Here is a 19,698-nt window from a genome sequence, read left to right as displayed (position 1 = left end):
TATAATAATAACTTAAAATAAACCTACGTAAACAAAGGAGCAACAGAGACTTAATATATCCTATATACACAAAACAATATTTTGAGGCTTACCAAACAAAAATACAGACAAAACATAACAATACAAAACAAGGAAACTCATTTATGAGTATGTTATGAAGGAATAAAGAATTTGTTATATATTTCTAAGGTTTTCGCGCATTTTCTGTTCCGGGTGGTTAGAGATTTGATGTAATTATTTAATTCAAATAAAAAAAAAACTCTGAAGAGGGGGCGGCTATTATCGGTAAATTTCATTTTGTGAATGTAGTATTTTCCCAGTATGATAAATAGATTTATGATAAATTCAAAATGCTTGTTTTGGTGATTGAAATTATTTATAATACTTTGATAATTGAGATTAATTATTGTAGAGGTTTTTTGAGCAATAAATAGATCCAGTTGTTTCCAGAAGTTGTAACAGGATCTGCATTCATAAAACAGATGTTTAAAGTTTTCTTCGTTGTTATGGCAGAAGGTACAGTTTGGCGATATATCTATAATTTTGGAGATTTGTCAGTTCAACAAATCATCTCCAGTTCAACCTCCTGTCCCTTTAACGGTCACGTCGTCGACGTCGTATCCTAGGAGAACTTCTGTTGACTTCCGGGTTGTCTGACTCGAAAACAAGAGGGGCACTAACACGCCCACGACACGGAGAAAAGCGGATTAAAGTCCCGTAGAGATGGCAGGGGAGGCGGAGGACGAGATACCAGGTAAATAACCATTAATAGCTTATTATTTTACTTCTCCTCTTCTTTGTAACTGCGTTTGAATTAAAAACAACAAGCTGTTTGTTATTAGCTAACTTACATTTTAGCTTATTCTTTAGCTCGCTGGCTAACGGAAAATAAAGCCTTTATTTACTTTCTGCTCTTAAAATGGTTTTCATGAATTGAACCAGTTTAACTGTTATTATTCGGTTTAAAAATTGAAATTATTTTCTTTAGTTTATTGTCGCTTTTCTGTTCAAATAAGTTATCGCTGGGTTTTAAAAAACATGTTATATTTCCAAATTTTGGCACGTTTTCTGTCGGTTTGTCGTCTTCATATTTGATGTGCTGCTGCCAAAGCTCCAGAAACAAATGTTAAGTCCGGTTTCTATCCGTGATTGCAGAATTTATACCCCCAATTATTAACCTAACTACATTATTGCGGTTTGCTGAGTGTTTTATTTTAATTCCAGTTAAGTCAACTGCAGTCATGGGTGCTCATGCATTTTTAACGCAGTTCACAAGTCAAAAAAATGAGCTCAACATTGACCAGCTGCTGCACACAAATACTGCTTTCACGTTGATGCATCACGAATAATAACTTATTAGACAGAGTAGTGATGATACCAGTATTAAATGATATGGTACTAGTGAAAGTTTAACTGTATTAATATCGATTTGGTGTCATGGCAACAACAAAAAGAAGTCTTTGTAAACCTTATTCTGTTTTTTGGAGTTTATTTATCACAGGACAAGACTTAAATTACAGGTTTAAAACCACTCAAAGTAGAACAAGTACAAAAAAGCTACTCAGTAAGAGTATGAGTAAATGTAATTTGTTAGTTTCTACCCCTATTCATTCCTCTCCTATGTTAGTTGAAATAGAGGTAGTTTTAAATTGTTGTTATTTATTAACTCAATCCATTTGGGCTTGCTATATAGAACAAAAATACCTTGTTATTTGCTGGCTGAAATGTGAAATACAATATGTAGATTTTATTTTTTGTAAAACGGGTTGTTTCATATCTAACTGTGTGGTATTGAAAAAATAGAAGTATCTAAAACTTTGGTTTCAACAACTTCAGTTGTCCCTGCAAAATGTTACTGAAAAAGTGACAATCATGCTGTTTAAGAGGCAGAGATTGTTCTGTATGTTATAAAGACTTTGAAATGAACATGTAATAATCAAATGTTTGTGGATCAGTTTGACTTTTTATTTTGTTTTGTTTTTTTCAGAATCAGGAGCTGTTTTCACTTTTGGAAAGAGCAAATTTGCAGATAACATTCCCAGCAAATTCTGGCTGAAAAATGACATCCCCCTAAAGATCGCCTGTGGAGACGAGCACACCGCCTTAATAACAAGTGAGTAACATTATTGAGGTTTTAATTGAAAGGAAAAAATATGCGGACTCCTACGATTATTTGTTTTTGTAATTTTTTATCTAACTAGGAAATTTTGCGGTGTATTGATGTAAAGTCACAAAAAGCTGAGTTTGTTTGTTCTCCACAGAAAATGGGAAACTCTTCATGTTCGGCAGCAACAACTGGGGCCAACTGGGTCTGGGATCCAAAGTGACAGTGAACAAGCCTACATGTGTCAAAGGTGGGTCTTTAAATAGCTCCTTAAAAGTGAGAGTATTGATGTCTGAGTGCTGACACTAACAGCTGACTACAGGATTTGAAGAGGACAGGGTGAGAATAGGCAGGTTGTGGCAGATGATTTCTTTCTTTACCGTCTTTTCATTATAAAATGTGAAATGGATTTCCTTTTTTTTTTTTTTTTTTTTCCCAAAAAACCCACAATTTTCTGCCAGAACCTTGCCAGTCAATCTGTCGTAACACTGATGTATTTTAATGAGATTCATTATAAAACTAGACCTACGTATACCCTGGTGGTGATAGCCCTCTGCAAAGTATACAACTTTCAGACAGTGGAAATTAGTGGATATTTGTGCAGAGTTTGAAGGAAATTCCCCAAACATTTTAGGATACAGTGCTCAAAAGAATAGCCTGGATGAATGGTCAAACCAGAAGTCTTCCACCCTTTGGCTATTGAATGAATAAATCAGTAAAATGTCATATTTTTTGCAGGTATTTCAAAACACTACATTCCAAAATACTCTAGAGGTAGAGGAGCTTCTCAAAAGGGGAAACCCAGAGATTTGTCACCATTGTAATCCCAATCTGGAGGGTCCGTAATCTCTCCTAATCTAGAGAGACACGGACAGACTTATCAGGTTTCTAAACCCTGCTGCTCAAGAAAGATAACACCGGCTGAAGGAAACTTAGATTCCCTGCAAAAACGCAAATCTGTGCAGATTTACTTGCCTAATTTTATTGCCAGGAATAATCTATTTGACAGATGTTTTTACCTTTGCAAGCAATTCAGGGTGAATTTTAGGTATTTCTCTCGATGCATTCGGCGAATGTGGCTCAAGAGGAGTGTATTTAGATTTTTTTTTTGTGCAGCAGCTTGGCAAATACACATCTTTTTGCTGTTTAAATGTACAGTTTACCACCATCTTCATCTTTACAGCCAATAACAGACATATTTGTTTGTAGTATAAATTACATGAAGAGATAATTTCACAAAAGATTCTCACATTTTGTCCCTTGAAAGTTTATTTTTAATGCTATAAAAAAAAGAATATATAAATAATATGAATTTTATCTCAAGGCTAGCATTAAAATTTTCCATTTTATGTGTGTGAATCCCATTGTCATCCCCTTTTTGAGAAAAGTTAAATATGATTTAGGTTTGTCTTTATAATTTGCAGGTTTTTATGCTTCCGTGTGAGCTGAAGGTGTTCTATTTCCAGATTGTCTGTCTGCCTGTTTGTTTGTTCCATTCTTATGAAAGCTGCTTTGCACCCTTCAGAACTCTCTTCAAACTATGCAAAAATTCTCACCCTTACTCATGGATGAACTGAATTCACTTTGGAGGTCAAAGTTCTTAAATTTTGCACAAACCTGCACATGAATTTGGTGTTGAACTCATTACTTTATGCATCAGTTTGATCCCCATGCACCTAAGTAGCTCTGGTCCAGATTGACCAAACAACAAAGCACGTGCAGCATGAACGAAAAAAATATTTCTGACAATTACACAAATGTAAAACAGAGCATCCACAAAGATCACATCTGCATAGTCCACTGTCTGTTGACAACTTTGATGCACAACCGAAAGCTCCTGACTGAACAAATAATTGATTGTATTTAACAAACTTTTTGTCTTATTCACGTTTGGTTTTCACATAACAAAAGTTGATGTTTTTCAGCTCTAAAGTCAGAGAAAGTTCAGCTTGTGGCCTGTGGAAGAAACCACACTCTCATCAGCACAGGTCAGTGGCAGCCTCTGAGGACAGTTCCTGCTTTTAATGTGAATTTTTAACCACATTTATATTCAGAATCTTTTGTTTGTGTTTGTTTTTATAGCTCAGGGAAAAGTGTTCTCATCGGGGGGAAACAGTGAGGGTCAGCTGGGGCTCGGAGACTGCGAGGAGCGGACGGCCTTCCAGAGGATTCACTTCTTCGACTCGCGAGGACCAATCAAAATGCTTGCTGCGGGATCAAACACCTCTGCTGCTCTCACAGGTGAAGCTCAGATATTCAGATTATAGTTTAGCTTCTTTTATCTAGAAGAGTACAGAAGCAGCGTCAGTCTTTAAGCCTGCTACAAACATCATTCTATTTTGCTTTATAAAAGCTGAATGTGATGCACATACAAGCAATTTCAGCTACCTTTTTATGTTTTCCCATCTCAGAGAGCGGTAAACTGTTCATGTGGGGCGATAACACGGAGGGCCAGATCGGTTTGGGAAAGGAGAGTCACGCCACCTCGCCACAGGAGGTCAGCGTGGGGCGACCAGTCAGCTGGGTGTCCTGTGGATACTACCACTCCGCCTTAGTGACAGGTAATTTAAATTCATAACATTTCAGGTTGAATTTGATGAAATTGAATCAGATTGGACTGACATGGAAAATCTTTGTCATATCTGAGATAACCTGTACACGCCATAAAAACTGACCGATCATAGACTAGCAGTGAGATATGAGATACAAAGTCGAGTGACTTCATAAATCTATTTTATTCAGCTCTACCAGTGTAAACCCTGTTGGGGAAGTCTATATTCTGCATGTCTAAGGTGGTGTGGGTCATCCAGGATGGTCTTTGCCTTCTGGCTCGCTCATCCTTGAAAAACCTGCAGGTTTTTTAAGTATTACCATGAAAATTCCAGTCAACACCAGCAATCTTTCAGCAAAGTTCTGCAGGGTTTTCTGGCATTTACTACTTCTGCTTTTCACTGCTACACAGCAGAATCATAACACCAAATATGATCTGTCTTCACCTGTACAAACTGTCAATCCCCTTCATCCAGAACTTTCAGAGAAAGTATGAGGCCATCTTTGACAGATCGAGTTTGGAAAACTGTTAAATGATTAAACTTTAAAAGCAAAAAGGCTCAAAGAAATTATGTTTTAAGAAGCTGCATTAGAGAAAGAAAGTCTTGAGTTGGGGTTGAAAAAGTCAGATAAACATTCAGAGACTTTGTAGATTTTTTTAAATAAAAACTCTGAAATATGAATAAATACAGAAATAAATTAAGATATAAATATGTGTTTAGTTGGAGTGTACCCTCAGATTTACTGGTATTTTATAAATGATACTGTTAAAATGACTCAGTTTGGAATGGAGAGCTTAAGGGAAATCTTAAATGAAGATTTACAGTGTTACTGTTGTGAAAATCTGTGTTTTCTCCTGTTTCTCAGCTGATGGAGCTCTGTACACTTTTGGTGAGCGTGACAGTGGTAAACTGGGATTAGGTACCGAGCAGCTGCCTCGACATCGAGTCCCTCAGCGGGTGAAGAGCATTAAAGAGGCGGTGCTGCAGGTGGCCTGTGGAGGAGGACACACCGTGGCTCTCACGCGTAATTATAAATATGCTTTAATACAAATACATCATCTTTATTTAAGATAAAACCCTGTGGATGAGGGGAAAGACTCACATTTACAGAGGTGTTAAAAAGTTTTAGTCTTCTTCTCTTCTTCTGTGTTCAGAGGACGACATCTACTCGTTTGGTCTCGGTCAGTTTGGGCAGCTCGGTCACGGCACGTTCATCTTCGAGTCGCGGCTTCCTCGGTCTGTTGAGCATTTCAAAAAGGGCCGAGTGTGTCAAGTGAACTGTGGAGAAAACCACACCGCTGTCATCACTGGTGAATACTTAGCCCTGGTTTAACCTTATTTATATACTTTGTGATCAAGTTCTTTTTGGTTAAAGGAAGTTTATGCCTCGTGTTTTGTAGAAAGTGGTCTTCTGTACACGTTTGGAGATGGTCGACATGGGAAATTGGCTCTGGGGGAAGAAAACTTCACAAACCAGTTCAAACCGACTCTGTGTCCACGCTTCCTCAAGTACAATGTTCAGGCAGTAGGTTTGTTTTAGTGGATTTTACTCCTAGTTATGACTGTAAAATGTGAGTTCTAATGAAAGCTGACGAGACGTGCTCTGGATCTGTGTGCAGGCTATGTGCGGCGGCTGTCACATGGTGGTGCTGGCTCATCCGAGGGATCCGAGCTGTGGCGATGTGACTCTGGAGGAAGACGATGAGACTGAAGTTTTTCTGGAGAAGCCGTACGTGGAGCTGCTGGGGAGCTCGACTGACTCCTCCAGCCTGCAGAGGAGCCTCTCCGCACGGGTCCGAAGGAGAGAGAGGGTAGGTACAGCGTACGGTGGAGGAGGTTTATCAACAGACAAAACTCTTAAAATAAGCTCTAAACTACAAGATATGATTCACAAAAGTACCCTGGTTCCTTTATTTTTGAATCAGAGTAGTAAGTTTCATAGAAAAGTTAAAACAGGCTGGCTTTAAACTCCTTTTTATTCCACAAAACAGAACAAATCAGGCTTCAAACTCCAGATATACACCCACCAATCACTTTATTAGGTGTAGAGATGTAGACATGATCAGGATGGTATGCTGAAGTCAAACCGAGAGTCAGAAAGGGAAAAATGGGGTGAAAATGAGTCTTGATTTCTGCTGCCACATTGGATGGTAGAGTCAGATTTGAGTGTAAACAACATGAAAGCCTGGATCAATCCTACCATGTGTCAGTGCTTCAGGCTTGTGGTGATGCTGTGGAGGATATATTTTGGTATACTTTTGGCCCCTTAGTACCAATTGAGCATCATTTAAACGCCACAGCATGCCTGAGTCTCGTTGCTGACTGTGTTCATCTCTTTATGGCGACCCATCTTCGATGTCACAAGGTCACATCATCTCAGTCACTAGATCTCTATCCAATGAAGCACCTTTTAGATGTGGTGCAACAGGAGATTTGCATCATGGGTGTGCAGCCAACAAATCTGCAGCAACTGCGTGATGCTATCATGTTAATTTGGACCAAAATCTCTGAGGAATGTTTTCGGTTTCTTGCTGAATATATGTCACAAAGAGTGAAGGCAGTTCTGAAGGAAGAAAGCGGGTCCAGCATTGTTCTAGCTATGTATACCTAATATAGTGGCTGATGAGTGCTGTTTTGTTTTTTTCTATCACACATCATCTCTGCTGTTCTCTCCCCGCAGGAGAGATCTCCAGACCAGTTTGGCACCATGTTCCGCACGCTGCCCGCTGTCATGTCCGGCTTCCTCCACCCGCCGCTCCCCATCTCCAGCCAAACCATCCCACCCAGACTACCGCCGTCCGGTCTGAGCCACAGAAAGGTGCTCAACGGCACTCACCAACACGGGAGCGCAGGGTCAATGCACCAGGGTACCTACCTCACCTCCACCTCCACCTCCACCTCCTTTTCCTTCTCCTAGCCCTCCTCCTCATGCTCTCTTCTGGGACCAGAGCAAGTTTAGCTCATTATCTGTACAGGAATGGATGATAATTTAACATTTACATGAGTGTGACAATGAAAAACAACTTACTTTAGCAAACTAGGGGAATAGATGGATGTCTCACTGGTCAAAGCCAAACAGTAAGCACTTTCATACAATATAGGGAATAAAGATGGATAATAAGCTGATAATGTCTCAAAATCTATTACTATCACTGACATTTTCCAGAGCGTTTTATTGCAAAGGTGACATCCATCACAGTACCACGCTTGAAGTCTCTGAGCTCTTCAGAACAACCCATTTAGGTTCACGAATGTTTGTAAATGGAACTGCATGGTTTGATTTTATACACCTTGTGGCAACTGGTTTGGTTGAAACACCTGAACAGTTGTGGCCAAATACTTTTGTCCATATAGTGTACAAAACAGCTACACTCTTGGTGTGTTTTCTTTTTAAATTCATCCTTTTGAATTCCTTTTTAAAAAAAAAAAGATTTTAAACATGAATGTTCAGCAGTAGGGGAGTAAAACAAGACAAACAAAAATACAGGAAGAAAATTTGGCAGACATGCTGTAAAAATGATGCCTATATTTAGTGCTGAATGGACACTGTAGGATTTAAATGTTTTGTCGTTAGTCAAAGTGGCTGAAGTGTTCCAACTGTGGTTGTGTTTTTCTTTCTCAGAGCAGACCGACAGCGTTGTGGAGAGCCTGACCGACACTGACAGCGTGAAAGGTCTCGGAGAAACCTCTGACTTCCTCAACATGGTGAGAAATCCACCCTACGTCATGTCTAAGATATGTAACTGTAGATTTTTCTGCTCATTTTTGTTTATTTCTTCTCCTGATAGACACATGTGATGAAGATGGATGGGGATAAAACGCTGACTCTGTCTCCTATTCAGAAGGTAACTCAAATGTCTTACTCCATGCTAAAACTTTATTTTAGCAGCTACATCCCTGCCATTCTCCTCTAATTTCTGCACACAACTCTTCTTTGCAAATCTATCCCTGATTTTTCTGTCTCTTTCTTGTTTTGATTTTCTGCATGTCTCTTTTCCTCTCTAATGCATGCCTCTGTTTCATCCTCCTTTTGCTTTCTGGGATAGAAGAAGGGTAAGCATGCTAAGGGTAACCAAAAAAAGGAGCATAGCAGTTTATCTTCCACTCCAACGTCTCAGAAGAGCGGCAGTGTGACTCCTCGCCGAGCACTTCCCGCTGAGCACCTAAGGAGCCCTGGTGCTCACTCTCTGGCCTCTCAGATCTCACAAACACAGAATAAGTCCCAGCAGAATGAAGAGAATCTGACCCTGGCTGTGGAAAATCTACAGAGGAGACCTGGTAAAAGCAAACCTCAGAGTTTAGGAGACAGTAAGAAAGCAGCATCTAAACCGAAGAGCAGGACAGCTAAGGGGAAAAGTCAGCTGATGGAGGTTGTCAGGAAGCCGGAAACAGACCCTAAACAAAGTCCTGCAACCAGAAAGAAAGACTTAAATGTTGGCTCTGAATCTGTGAAAGAGAAGCAATTTCAGCCAAAGCGTGTCAGCGTTAAAAGCAAACCGATAGCAGTGAAAAGTCAGCAAACAGGAGCGTCATCACCAGGTGAACACAGCCAAACAGACTCAGAGAGTTTCGACAGCTCTCGACAGGAAAAAAGCCCAAAATTTAAAGAATATGCAGAGTTTTCTAAAAAGTCAAAGAACGAGAAAAACGTAAAGGAGGCTAAGTCAAAGGAAGAGTCTGGAAAAAAAGAGCAGGCGTCAAATCTGGGCTTGATCGCTGGAGCCGCCTCTCTCGCAGCAGGAGCAGCTTTAATTCACGGGGTCATGTCACAAAACTCTCCATCACCATCTGAGAGCAGTCACAGCGTCCTGAAAGACAATGTGAGAGAGTTCACCAGCGAAGGACCTGGATCTACCGCTGACGATTTCAGCAACAAATCCGCCGTCAGCATTAACATCATCCCTGCAGCCGAGAGTCCAGAAGACGGGACGAGTCAGGAGGAAAGTGAGGAGAGGACGGACTCTGGGACGGTCAAACAAGAGGACGAGGAGGAGCAGAGGACAAGCGCTGATGTAAGCGAGGAAGAGGAGGATGTCAGTCACAGTGTGGAGAAAGTCACAGATGAGGAAGAAGAGGAGGATGTCAGTCACAGTGTGGAGAAAGTCACAGATGAGGAAGAAGAGGAGGATGTCAGTCACAGTCTGGAGAAAGTCACAGATGAGGAAGAAGAGGAGGATGTCAGTCACAGTCTGGAGAAAGTCACAGAAGATGATGAAGAGGAGGACAAAGATAGTGACACTCTAAAAGCAGAAGGAGAGTCAGAAACTGATGCAGGAAGCAGCAGCAAAGAGGAAGATGAGAGCAGTGAGGAAAATGAGGAGGAGGAGGAAAGCGAGACGGTGGGGAGTGAAAGCGAGACGGTGGGGAGTGAAAGCGAAGATGAGACCGAAGACAAAGACAGCAAGGACAGTGATGTAGAAGAAGAGGAGGAGGAGGAGGAGGAGAGTGAGGAAGGCTCAAGCCAAGACACAGAGAGCAAAGGAGAGGATTCTGAAAATGAGGAAGAAGATGAGGAAGAAGACGAAGATGTGGAGAGTGAGGAGGAGGAAGAGGAAAGTGAAAGCCAGTCTTCAGAGTCTTCAGAGGAGAGTGAAAAGAGTGATGAAGAGAGCGAGGCTGAGGAAGGAGAGGAAGAGGAGGAGGAGGCGGAGAGTAGCGCTGAGGAGGAAGAGGAGGAGAGCAGCGAGGAAGAAAAAGAGAGTGAAAGTGAGACAAAAAGTGAAGAAGAGGAAGAAGAAGAGGAAGAGAGTGATGAGGAAGAGGAAGAAGAAAGCGAAGAAGAGGAGGAAGAAAAAAGTGATGAAGAGGAGGAGGAGGCTGATAGCACAGATGATGAAGAAGAGGATGAGGAGGAAGAAGAAGAGGAAGAAGAGGTCAAAAAGAAGACTCGACAAAGCGCTAGATCTGGACGTAAACTGAGGTCAACTCAGGCAGCCGATGAGTCCGAGGAGTTCTGGGACGACGTTTTACCGCAGTACCTCAACCTGAAATGACCAAAAACTACGGAAGCCTTAAAGGGACATGTTAGCTGTCATAGTTTCCTTTATTTACACATCTACTCAAATTCTATGGGACTCATCACGAAGTATTTGAGGCAGCTTCTCAGTCTCAGCTGGCTGAAGTAACAATGACATGTTTACAATAAAACAGAAATATTAAAAGTGATAAATAAATGAATAAAAGAGAATATTTTAATGAGGCTGCAGCTCCTGTCTGCTCAGGAAAGCCCACCTGAAACCAGGAGATAGACAGCTTCATACTTTATTTAGACTGCACCATTCAGACAAAGGCAACTGCTGCTCTAAGTTCTTTATAACAGAGCAGAAAACGTGATCGATGTAAAGGTAAGCTGTTAAAGAGATAAGAGCACACCAACATGAAATCACAAAAACAGCAGCTATTTATCTTTATTTATATTTATTTCTCCTAAACAAAGACACATATCTCTGTTTTTTTCTGTTCATCAGACTCACCGTGCCTTTCTGATATCTCCCTCATGTTTACACAGAATAACATGTCTTTGACACTTTGTCAAGGAACACAGTAATTTATTTGTCCTTATAGCTGTTATTTATATTTGGTGGTGTGGCTGTCCTGGGATCCTCTGCCCTTCCACGAGCCTAAAGTAAAGCCTCAAGCAGGAACAGCACAAGTTCCTGCCTTTACTGTGCGTATAAGGAAAGCCTGAGTCAGGGAGAGAAGCAGAAAAAACCCAAAGCAGAGCAGGCAGCAGTGGCAACCGAATGACATCGAGTCGGAAGGGAATAAAGGAGGGGCTGGGGTGGAGGAGGGTTGAAAAGGAGCAGCAAAGCGTACCAGGCTAGAGCTTAAATATGGCAGCATGGGTGCGATTAGCCAATAGCGTGTTCAGAGTGAATCAGCTGGAGAAGGCTTGATCAGCTTATCTCAATCATATGGCAGAGCCTGACTCTGTGGCCTGCTTTCACTAACATTATACGCTCGATTTCAGGAAGGCTTATGTACTTTCATCCTTCAGCCGTCATATGATTTTTAAACTTAAGTTTACTTTTTTTATTTTGGCAGCTTTAAAACAAGAATTAATACCTGTAAGCTTCCTCTTTTGTTCTCCTGATTGGCAGCTTTAATCAAATTAAATGATTATGATTTATATTTGAATACATTTTCTGTTTTCATTGTTTCTGTCTGTAATAAATAATTGTATTTTATTTAATTTTTCTGTTGTTTTTTTTTTTGCTGCTTTATAACTCCAACCTATTCCTCATCTTCTTATATGTTACACTTTATTTTGAAAGTCTGTGTATGATTATAAACCTCAGCATTTCGTTCAGAAAATCAAACTTTGTGCTAAAAATGCCATGTTTCACTTGCAAGACCCACACCAACAACCACAATACGGCTTGACAATTAATTATTTATTACATTTTTATTGATAAAGATTCTCTTGAGAGATTGATGCGAAACGTTTGCAAGCATCTGTTTGGGGAAGCTTAGGGGTTCCACCGTAGCTCTCAAACCCCCTTTAGGGCCCTAGAATTAGAGGAAAAAGAGAGAAATTGGGAAAAGGGAGGATTGTAGAATATGAGAAGGAAAGGGGGGAGATGGCCAGGTTTGAATTTATTGAATAGTATGCTAAAGGTGAGGGATAGCACTAAAGTCAAAGGTAATCACCTATAATCCTGCATGTTTTGTAAATTTTTTTTAAATTGCAACGTTGATAAAGTGTATAGGGATCAAATTGATGCAATAAATCAAATACCAAATAAATATGGATATTTATAAAATGTGAAAATGCTTGTATGCATCTACATGGTCAACAAAACAAAACAGAAAAGCAACTTTTAGATAAAGACAGAAGATTAGCCACTTCAGAAGACAATGCTTTAAAGAAGCTCCGATACAGTGCAAGGCCACAGTGACCTTTGACCTCCACAATCTAATCAGTCCTTCCTCAATTCAAAGTTTAGATTGGTGCCAAATTGGACAATATTCTCTCAATGCATTCTTGAAATATTGTGGTCACAGTGACCTTGACCTTAACCAAAGTGAGATGTAAAGTTCTTTTCACTCTTTAGATGCTTCCTCTGGATGACATTATTAGGAACCATGCCATAAAGTTCCATTGTTATGCTGATGATAAACAACTGTATGTGTCCATGAAGCTTGATGATAAAACTCAGTTATTTAAAGCAGAAATTGACCAGAAATGTCCTGCTCCCTTACTCAGACAAGACTGAGGTTATCATACTTGGCCCTAAACCAGTTCTCAAGAACTCAGATCAGTTATTTCTTCGTCTAAACCATCAACATGCCCAACCAAGCTGGCTTAGTCTATTTTCCTCTGGTTAGCACGTCTGTTCTGGACATGATGAATATGTCATTACTGACAGGATATGTGGCACAGTCTTTCAAAGTAGCTGTAATTTAACTTTAACTTAAAAACCCAACCCCTGATTCAGGCTCCTTAGCTTACTATGAACCCATATCTACTCTTCCTTTTCTTTCTAAGATACTTGAGAAAGTAGAAGGTGGATATCACTAGTGTAGAGGTGTAATAAAAAGGAGAATGTAGAGGAGGAACCTTTTGAAACTTTAGTGAATTCTTCTAAAACTGTTATATTTGCAGTATTTCTGTTTTTTGAGTGTGATTTGTTGGATTCAAAATCAGGTGGGGTTTGTTTTCTTCTTTATCTTTATGTCTGTAATCCAGCCTGTAATCCCGTCCCATGATTCCCTGCTGCCGTGTAGGGGAGCTCAGCTTACCTTCTTTATTTATCACTAAATCAAGTTGTAATTGTGCCATGCAAGAGTTGCTGACCTAGATTAGCTGAGTAACCTCTATGTTCAGTCAGGATAGCTCTTCATAGAGTTGGCCTTTTATTGTAAAACGGATGTATAGTTTTGTAGCTCACTTTTTAGGGATTGGAGTGCTAGAACCTCAATATGAGGGCATAACAGAAACTTAAGGGGCCAAAGTTGGCCAACTTGTCAAGAGAAAGAGCTGTGATTGGTGATTAAGTAGCAGCTGACAGTCACCTGGTTGTATGACTTTAGTGTCTACCTGTACTAACATCAAGCTTCACTTCTGAGAAGAAATATTTGCTCTTCACTAATTTTGCACTCAAATTGTATTAAAAAGGCTTTAAATATGTAAAGCCATTAGACAATGCAATGCATTTAAATAGTTTCACCTCCTTGGATGTTTTACCCTTTTATTGATTTTATAAATCAATCATGGTCACAATAATTTGGCTTTTTTGACAAAAAAATCCAGCCACTTAATCTCTAGGACTGACCACTCCAGGACGTTGTCTTTGTTGTCTTTAAACATTTCTGTGTTGCTTTCTCTGCACACTTCAGCTCATTGTCCTGCTGGAATATAAATATCCTACCAAGCTGTAGTTCTCTTCCAAACTAAAAAGATTGTCCTCCAGGATTTTCACATTTTGCCACATTCATTTTACCCTCTACCTTTACAAGCCTCCCAGGTCCAGATCCCTGGAAGCATCCCCACAGCATGATGCTGCCAATATCATGCTTAACAGTAGGGATGATGTGTTTGTGTTGGTGTGCAGTGTTTGGTGTCCTGTCTGATGGCCAAAAACACCCCATTTTAGTCTCATCTGACCAAAGAACTTTCTTCCACTTGATCATGGACTCTAGTCCAGATTTAATCTGAGTTTTCCTCAGCAGTGGCTTTTTTCTTTGCCACTCTCCCATAAAGCTTTGACTGATGCTCAGCTGCTGAAGCTTGGAACTCCTTCAGAGTAGTCATAGGTGTCTTGGTGGCCTCTCACTAGTCTCCTTCTTGCATGCTCACTCAGTTTGTAAGGACGGCCTTATCTAGGCAGATTTACACATGAGCCATATTCCTTCCCTTTTTTCATGATGGATTTATCTGAACTCTGGGGGAAGTTCAGAGCCTACTTTTCAGTAACCTTTTCTCTGAGTTGCTTGGAGAGTTCTTTTGTCTTCATGGTGTAATGGTAGCCAGGAATACTGATTACCAGGACTGTATTTTCCAGACCCCCTCAAAGTAATTGACATTACTTTGTAGAATTCTGTTTTTACTTTGAAACTAAAGAGTTTCTTTGTCAAAAAAGCCAAATTATGTTGACCACGATTGATTTATACAATCAATAAAAGGGTAAAACATCCAAGATTGTGAATACTTTTTACAGACACTGTATGTAGTTTTGTTATTGAGAAAAACTTAAATCTTTTCTGACCTGAAAATATAAATAACCAGCCCAGTTTTTGCAGAATTTTAGTACTTCCCTTCACTTTTCCTCTCTTTTCCTGTCACTTTTTGTTTTAGACTCCCTTTCTTTTTCATAAATCTACTCCTTACATTAATTAGAATTGCTGGACTAATATTAGTTATAATAGTATGATTTAATAGTGTTGGGATCTTTTACTTACTAAATGTCTATCACTGTGTCAGGATTCAACTAAAGGATCAGCTCAGCAGTGGGAGGAAGAGGATGATGGAGAGGAAGAAGACAACGAGGAGGAAGAGGAAGATGACAATGTTGATGAGGAAGAGGAGAATGATACGTCCGCTGAGACTGAGGGACAGTCCTCCAGTTTAGACGACTCGACAGAGAAACCTACAGATGAATCTCAGAGCCCGGTAAGTATATGAAATATCCTTCGTTTATTATCTCTGATTGATTCTTACCTGTTTTAGCTGATTTTTTTTTTCTAGAAACCCAAAGAGCTGAAAGAAGAATCAGCGCCTGAAGGAGAGCAGGAACCTGATGGAGGTTTGTTTCATTGACTGCATTTCTGAGGAGCTAATTGATTTGATAAATTCTGCCAAAGTTATATGCCTAAAAGACATTGAGGATTTAGGCTACATTATTCATGTTAAATTAAACAATAAAATGTGAAAATAAATGCATATTAAATTTTTTATCTATTGCGGCTGAAGTCACAGAGCAGTCTGACGCTGCAGGCGAAGGAAAGACCGATGATGGAACCAAACCAGCCAATGGGACGACAGCCAATGAATCCAAGAACCAATCAGGATTGAACAAAAAGGTACAGGAGCTTTGCCTTTGACACATTTAGTTTAAAAAGTAGAGCTCACGGCTGTGTTGGATAGCCTAGCATGTAGCTCCACACTCGTCCCATGCAGAGAGGCCGTAGCAGGGTTCAACTAGTATGCTATTAACTGTCCTATTCTCTTATAAAGGCCAAAAACAATCCTTAAATGAAAAAGGGAAGCAGGCTGTTCAGGCTTGACAAGTTTATTAAAATAAGGCAAAATTTGTTTTCTCTCTGCTCTCAGCTCTCCCTCTTCAGACGCCTGTCCTTCTCCAGATCGAAACAGAACAACGACAGGGACCAAGCCCCAGCAGAGGGCATCATCTCTGGAGATGCAGCCGTCCAGGGAGAGCCTCCCCCAGCTCCTCCTCCCCTTCCTCCTGCTACTGGGAGCTGTGACACAGAGACAGCCACAGGAGAAGCACAACATAGATCTCTGGCCTCCGGACTCCGAACACCTCGCTCCGGAGCTTGCACCATCCTCTGATCCCAGGAACAAACTCTCAGGTGGCATCAGTGATCTGAAACAGTGTGGAAAGGTTCATTAGCAACACAGAGGAGGCACTGAGACGGACCCTGTGGAGTTTGATAGTACACAAACATTCAGTCAGATGCCCCTTTTAGCTAGTTATTATCGGGCCTTTTTCTGGTTAGTTATCAGCTAACAGCTTATATGTTTAACAGTGAACCATGAGCAACTTAAAGCTCTACATTTCTTACATTTGGTACTCAGACAATTCATGCAATCCCTTTAGCCTGTTGTGATATCTAAGGGCAGATGGCAATGCAGTCTCTGCAATGCTGAGCATTCATGCTCTATGGAGCATGCTCAGAACGTAAGGTAAACCAGCCTCCAACTGCTTCATCTGGATGTGTTAATCTGACTTTGTGGAATTAGATTTGATACGAGTTCAGTCTGAAATGAACTGCACACAAAACCCATCTTGGTACTAAAACCTTGTCAATGTTTTTGTGCAGTTTAGAGAATTTGCAGGAGTCTGCCTGCAATTTAAAAAAGACATTACCCAATATTCAGTCCTTGGACTTCTTTTTTTGTCTGAGAGGTATCAGTATTGTTCGATTCTTACTAGAACCTTTCCACAGAAGCCTGATAGATCACCTGAGAGGATCCTGAGGAGCCTGACACTTTTGTTTTATATTTTACGAGTGCAGCTTTAAATGAACCACTATTCTTTCAACCACTATCTGTTCACAAGTGACCTACAGCTGAGCCTCCTCCTCAACCAGTATGACCAGTATATCGATGATGCTGGGTAATTTTTTTAACATTAAAGATGTCGTTTTTCTCGTGTGGTGCCTGAGCCTGGAGATGTGCACATGTTTGAATGTGTGTTTTTAACTGTGAGGATGTAAATAATCTTATTTATTGTCATGCGGTCCTTGAGCACATTTGCACTTTTCTATGTGATCTGCATGCATTCTGAGGAGATGCATCAGTTTTATATTCTGACGTGGTAATCTCATTTAACTGACCCTCGTGGTCATTTTTTTATGGTTTGGATTTTTATGTGATATCAATAAAGCATTTTGATACAAAGTGGAACATGAGTTATTGATTTTATTTTATTTTGATGGTACATTTTGGACATCCTTAGGTCTCAGAGCGAGGTATCAGGTGATGAGGACCCAGAAGCAGAGCATGAGACGACGCAGTAAGGTTGGACTTCATTTGACAACAATAGGCCAAATGCTGGTGAATGTACAGGCTGGTGGTTGGCAGAAGCAGTGAAAGGAAGACAGAGACACTGCAAAAAGGAGGACAAAATAAAATCAGACAAGTCAAAAAACAACCTGAAAAATCACTAGATTCAAAGGTTGAAGAGCCAGGTTACCTGATTAGAAGGTGTAGTACACAGGTGTGGGAAAGCTCATCCCCAGGTGAGGAGGCCTTGATTGCCAAGGATTATCTGCAGCTGTGACTGTCCATGAGTGATGGTAGCTGAGTTTAAATTTAAGTTAAACCATCAAAAAAGAATCACCTCCTGTGGTTAAATGAAAATTTATGGTCACTGATGAAAAAAAGAGACCATGCACTAAAAACTTCGCTAAAAACTGGCTGATTAAATGACAGGCAAGTATTTGCCTCACTAAGAAACAAGGTCATAAAGGAAATCAGATCAGCAAAAGCAAATTTTTTATTAACATAATAAGCAACACTAAAGGAAATACTAAAGAAATCTGGACAAACACTAAAAAACTGACAGGAAATCATGTGGTAAGGAAAGAAATTAGGCAGCTACAGATAAAAGGAAAAATAGTTAAAGATCCGAGTGACATTGCAACTGCTTTAAATGACTATTTTATTGATTCTGTTGATGATCTGGCACAGAGCTTCAACCCTCAGGTGCAACAACTACAACCTATGCATTTAAAGGCTGCAGCACCTATTTTTAATTTACGCATGGTCTCTCAATCTCAGGTTGACAGGGTGATTGACAGTCTCAAAAGCTCTAAGACCAAAGACTCATCTGGCATGGACATTGTGTTTCTAACAAATCAAAAGAAATCTCTTACAGCTCCATTAACCAGCATTATAAACATCTCAGTATCAGAAGGAGTTTAGACTCCTTCAAGCACTCAGTCATCACACCAATTTTTAAATCAGGCAACCCCACTATAGCTAGCAATTACAGACCTATAAGCATTCTTCCGACAGTTTCTGAGGTAATGGAAAAGCTGGTATCAGAACAAATCATTTAACGCTTGGACAAGAGCCCATTCATTTTAAACCCAATGCAATCTGGCTTTAGAAAACACCACTCAACTGAGACGGCTGTCTGCTTCTTCCTGGAAAATATAAAATCAAAGCTGGATGCTGGTGGAGTTGTTGGTGCTGTCTTTATTGATCTGAGAAAAGCTTTTGATACTGTCAACCATCATATTTTACCATCTAAACTGTCGTATTTTAACTTTTCTGTGAACGCTATGAGATGGTTTGCATCATACCACTCTTTGAGGACTCGGTGTGTTCGAGTACACGACTTGATTTCAGTGTCACGTGACAACAACCATGTGGTTCCACAAGGATCAGTCTTGGGCCCACTGCTTTTTAGTATGTTTATCAATGACCTCCCCAGTTGCTGTCCTTCTATTATAATCTGTCAATTGTATGCAGATAATGCAGTTCTGTATGTTTATGCAAAAGACAGTGAGCAAGCTGCCCGGGAATTGACTTTTGCCATGATTAATGTGTATCACTGACTTGAGAGCTCTCAGCTGCACCTAAACATCTCTAAAACTGTTTGTATGTACTTCTCTAAAAGAACAAACAACAGTGTTCCTAACATTTTTGTTGAGGGTAAAAAGATCAGGTGGTTCAAGAATTTAAATACCTAGGTGTCATAATATTTTGTTTTTTGTATTTTTTATGTATTCCTAAAGGCCTCAGTGTGTTGGGGCACCATCTATAATCATCCACTGTCGCGTTCATAAATACATCTATGTATGCCATTTTTGAGAATAAGTGCTTACATAAGACATTTATGCACGCTTTTCTTGGTGCAATATTTACTCACACATCTGCATGTGCAACCGTGTGCCATGGGCATCATGCAGTACTATATTCAACATGGCACTTTATAATTTTGGACAGCTGGGTAATGTGCAATACAACATATACTTTATATTTCTGTGCAATAATTTTGGCAATGCGCAATTATAACGAGGACCTGAGTTCTCAGGCAGCTAGCGCTATGCACTTTAGCACTTGGCACTTTAATTAGCACTAGCACTTTTTAATTTACTGTGTATAATTACCATGGTTCCCCAACTCCAAGCCTGTTTTTATTTCAGACTGTATGTCCTTTAGGTTGTCTACAGTTTTTGTACGTTGCTTGTCTTTTAATACGCTCTGTGTGTTTTATTCCTATTGGTGTGTTTACACCAACCTGCTAGTGGGACTGGGGATGGAAATTAGCCATTGGGCTATAATCCCATGTACTATTTACATGTAAATGTCCATTAATGCGTATTGTCCCATTTTTTAAAAATAAA

The 19,698-nt window shown here is 40.0% G+C and overlaps 1 protein-coding gene and 1 long non-coding RNA gene across 3 annotated transcripts; one reads left to right on the top strand and one right to left on the bottom strand.

Moving 5' to 3' along the window:
- Window positions 1-648: 648 nt before the first annotated feature.
- Window positions 649-17,241, top strand: LOC121506491 (X-linked retinitis pigmentosa GTPase regulator-like). Of its 2 annotated transcripts, XM_041782330.1 has the most exons (17): window positions 649-754; window positions 1,988-2,113; window positions 2,262-2,354; window positions 4,030-4,092; window positions 4,187-4,345; window positions 4,516-4,665; window positions 5,522-5,680; window positions 5,811-5,966; window positions 6,057-6,181; window positions 6,276-6,467; window positions 7,337-7,523; window positions 8,279-8,361; window positions 8,445-8,501; window positions 15,080-15,268; window positions 15,344-15,401; window positions 15,569-15,678; window positions 15,929-17,241. In XM_041782330.1, the coding sequence occupies exons 1-17, from the start codon at window positions 724-726 to the stop codon at window positions 16,169-16,171; spliced, it is 2,181 nt and encodes a 726-aa protein (XP_041638264.1). In that variant the 5' UTR covers window positions 649-723; the 3' UTR covers window positions 16,172-17,241. The 2 variants fall into 2 exon arrangements, with proteins under 2 accessions (XP_041638264.1, XP_041638263.1); XM_041782329.1 differs by lacking the exons at window positions 15,080-15,268; window positions 15,344-15,401; window positions 15,569-15,678; window positions 15,929-17,241 and adding an exon at window positions 8,703-12,227.
- Window positions 16,075-17,572, bottom strand: LOC121506492. The gene is made up of 3 exons (XR_005991659.1): window positions 17,538-17,572; window positions 17,284-17,450; window positions 16,075-16,205 (listed from the first exon to the last, which is right to left on the bottom strand). It is a non-coding gene; the product is annotated as an uncharacterized LOC121506492 (long non-coding RNA).
- Window positions 17,573-19,698: the final 2,126 nt, after the last annotated feature.

The sequence above is a fragment of the Cheilinus undulatus genome, linkage group 24, assembly GCF_018320785.1.
Source record: "Cheilinus undulatus linkage group 24, ASM1832078v1, whole genome shotgun sequence".
Lineage (NCBI taxonomy): Eukaryota > Metazoa > Chordata > Actinopteri > Labriformes > Labridae > Cheilinus > Cheilinus undulatus.
Note: the sequence above shows the minus strand (reverse complement) of the source record. Positions and strands in the feature narration are given on the sequence as shown.

Excerpts from the sequence above, each read along its gene's own strand:
- LOC121506491 (XM_041782329.1), top strand. The coding sequence starts at position 724 with ATGGCAGGGGAGGCGGAGGACGAGATACCAG. Across the intron at positions 4,093-4,186 it reads CCACACTCTCATCAGCACAG|CTCAGGGAAAAGTGTTCTCA; the intron begins GTCAGTGGCAGC and ends TTGTTTTTATAG. Across the intron at positions 5,967-6,056 it reads CCACACCGCTGTCATCACTG|AAAGTGGTCTTCTGTACACG; the intron begins GTGAATACTTAG and ends CGTGTTTTGTAG.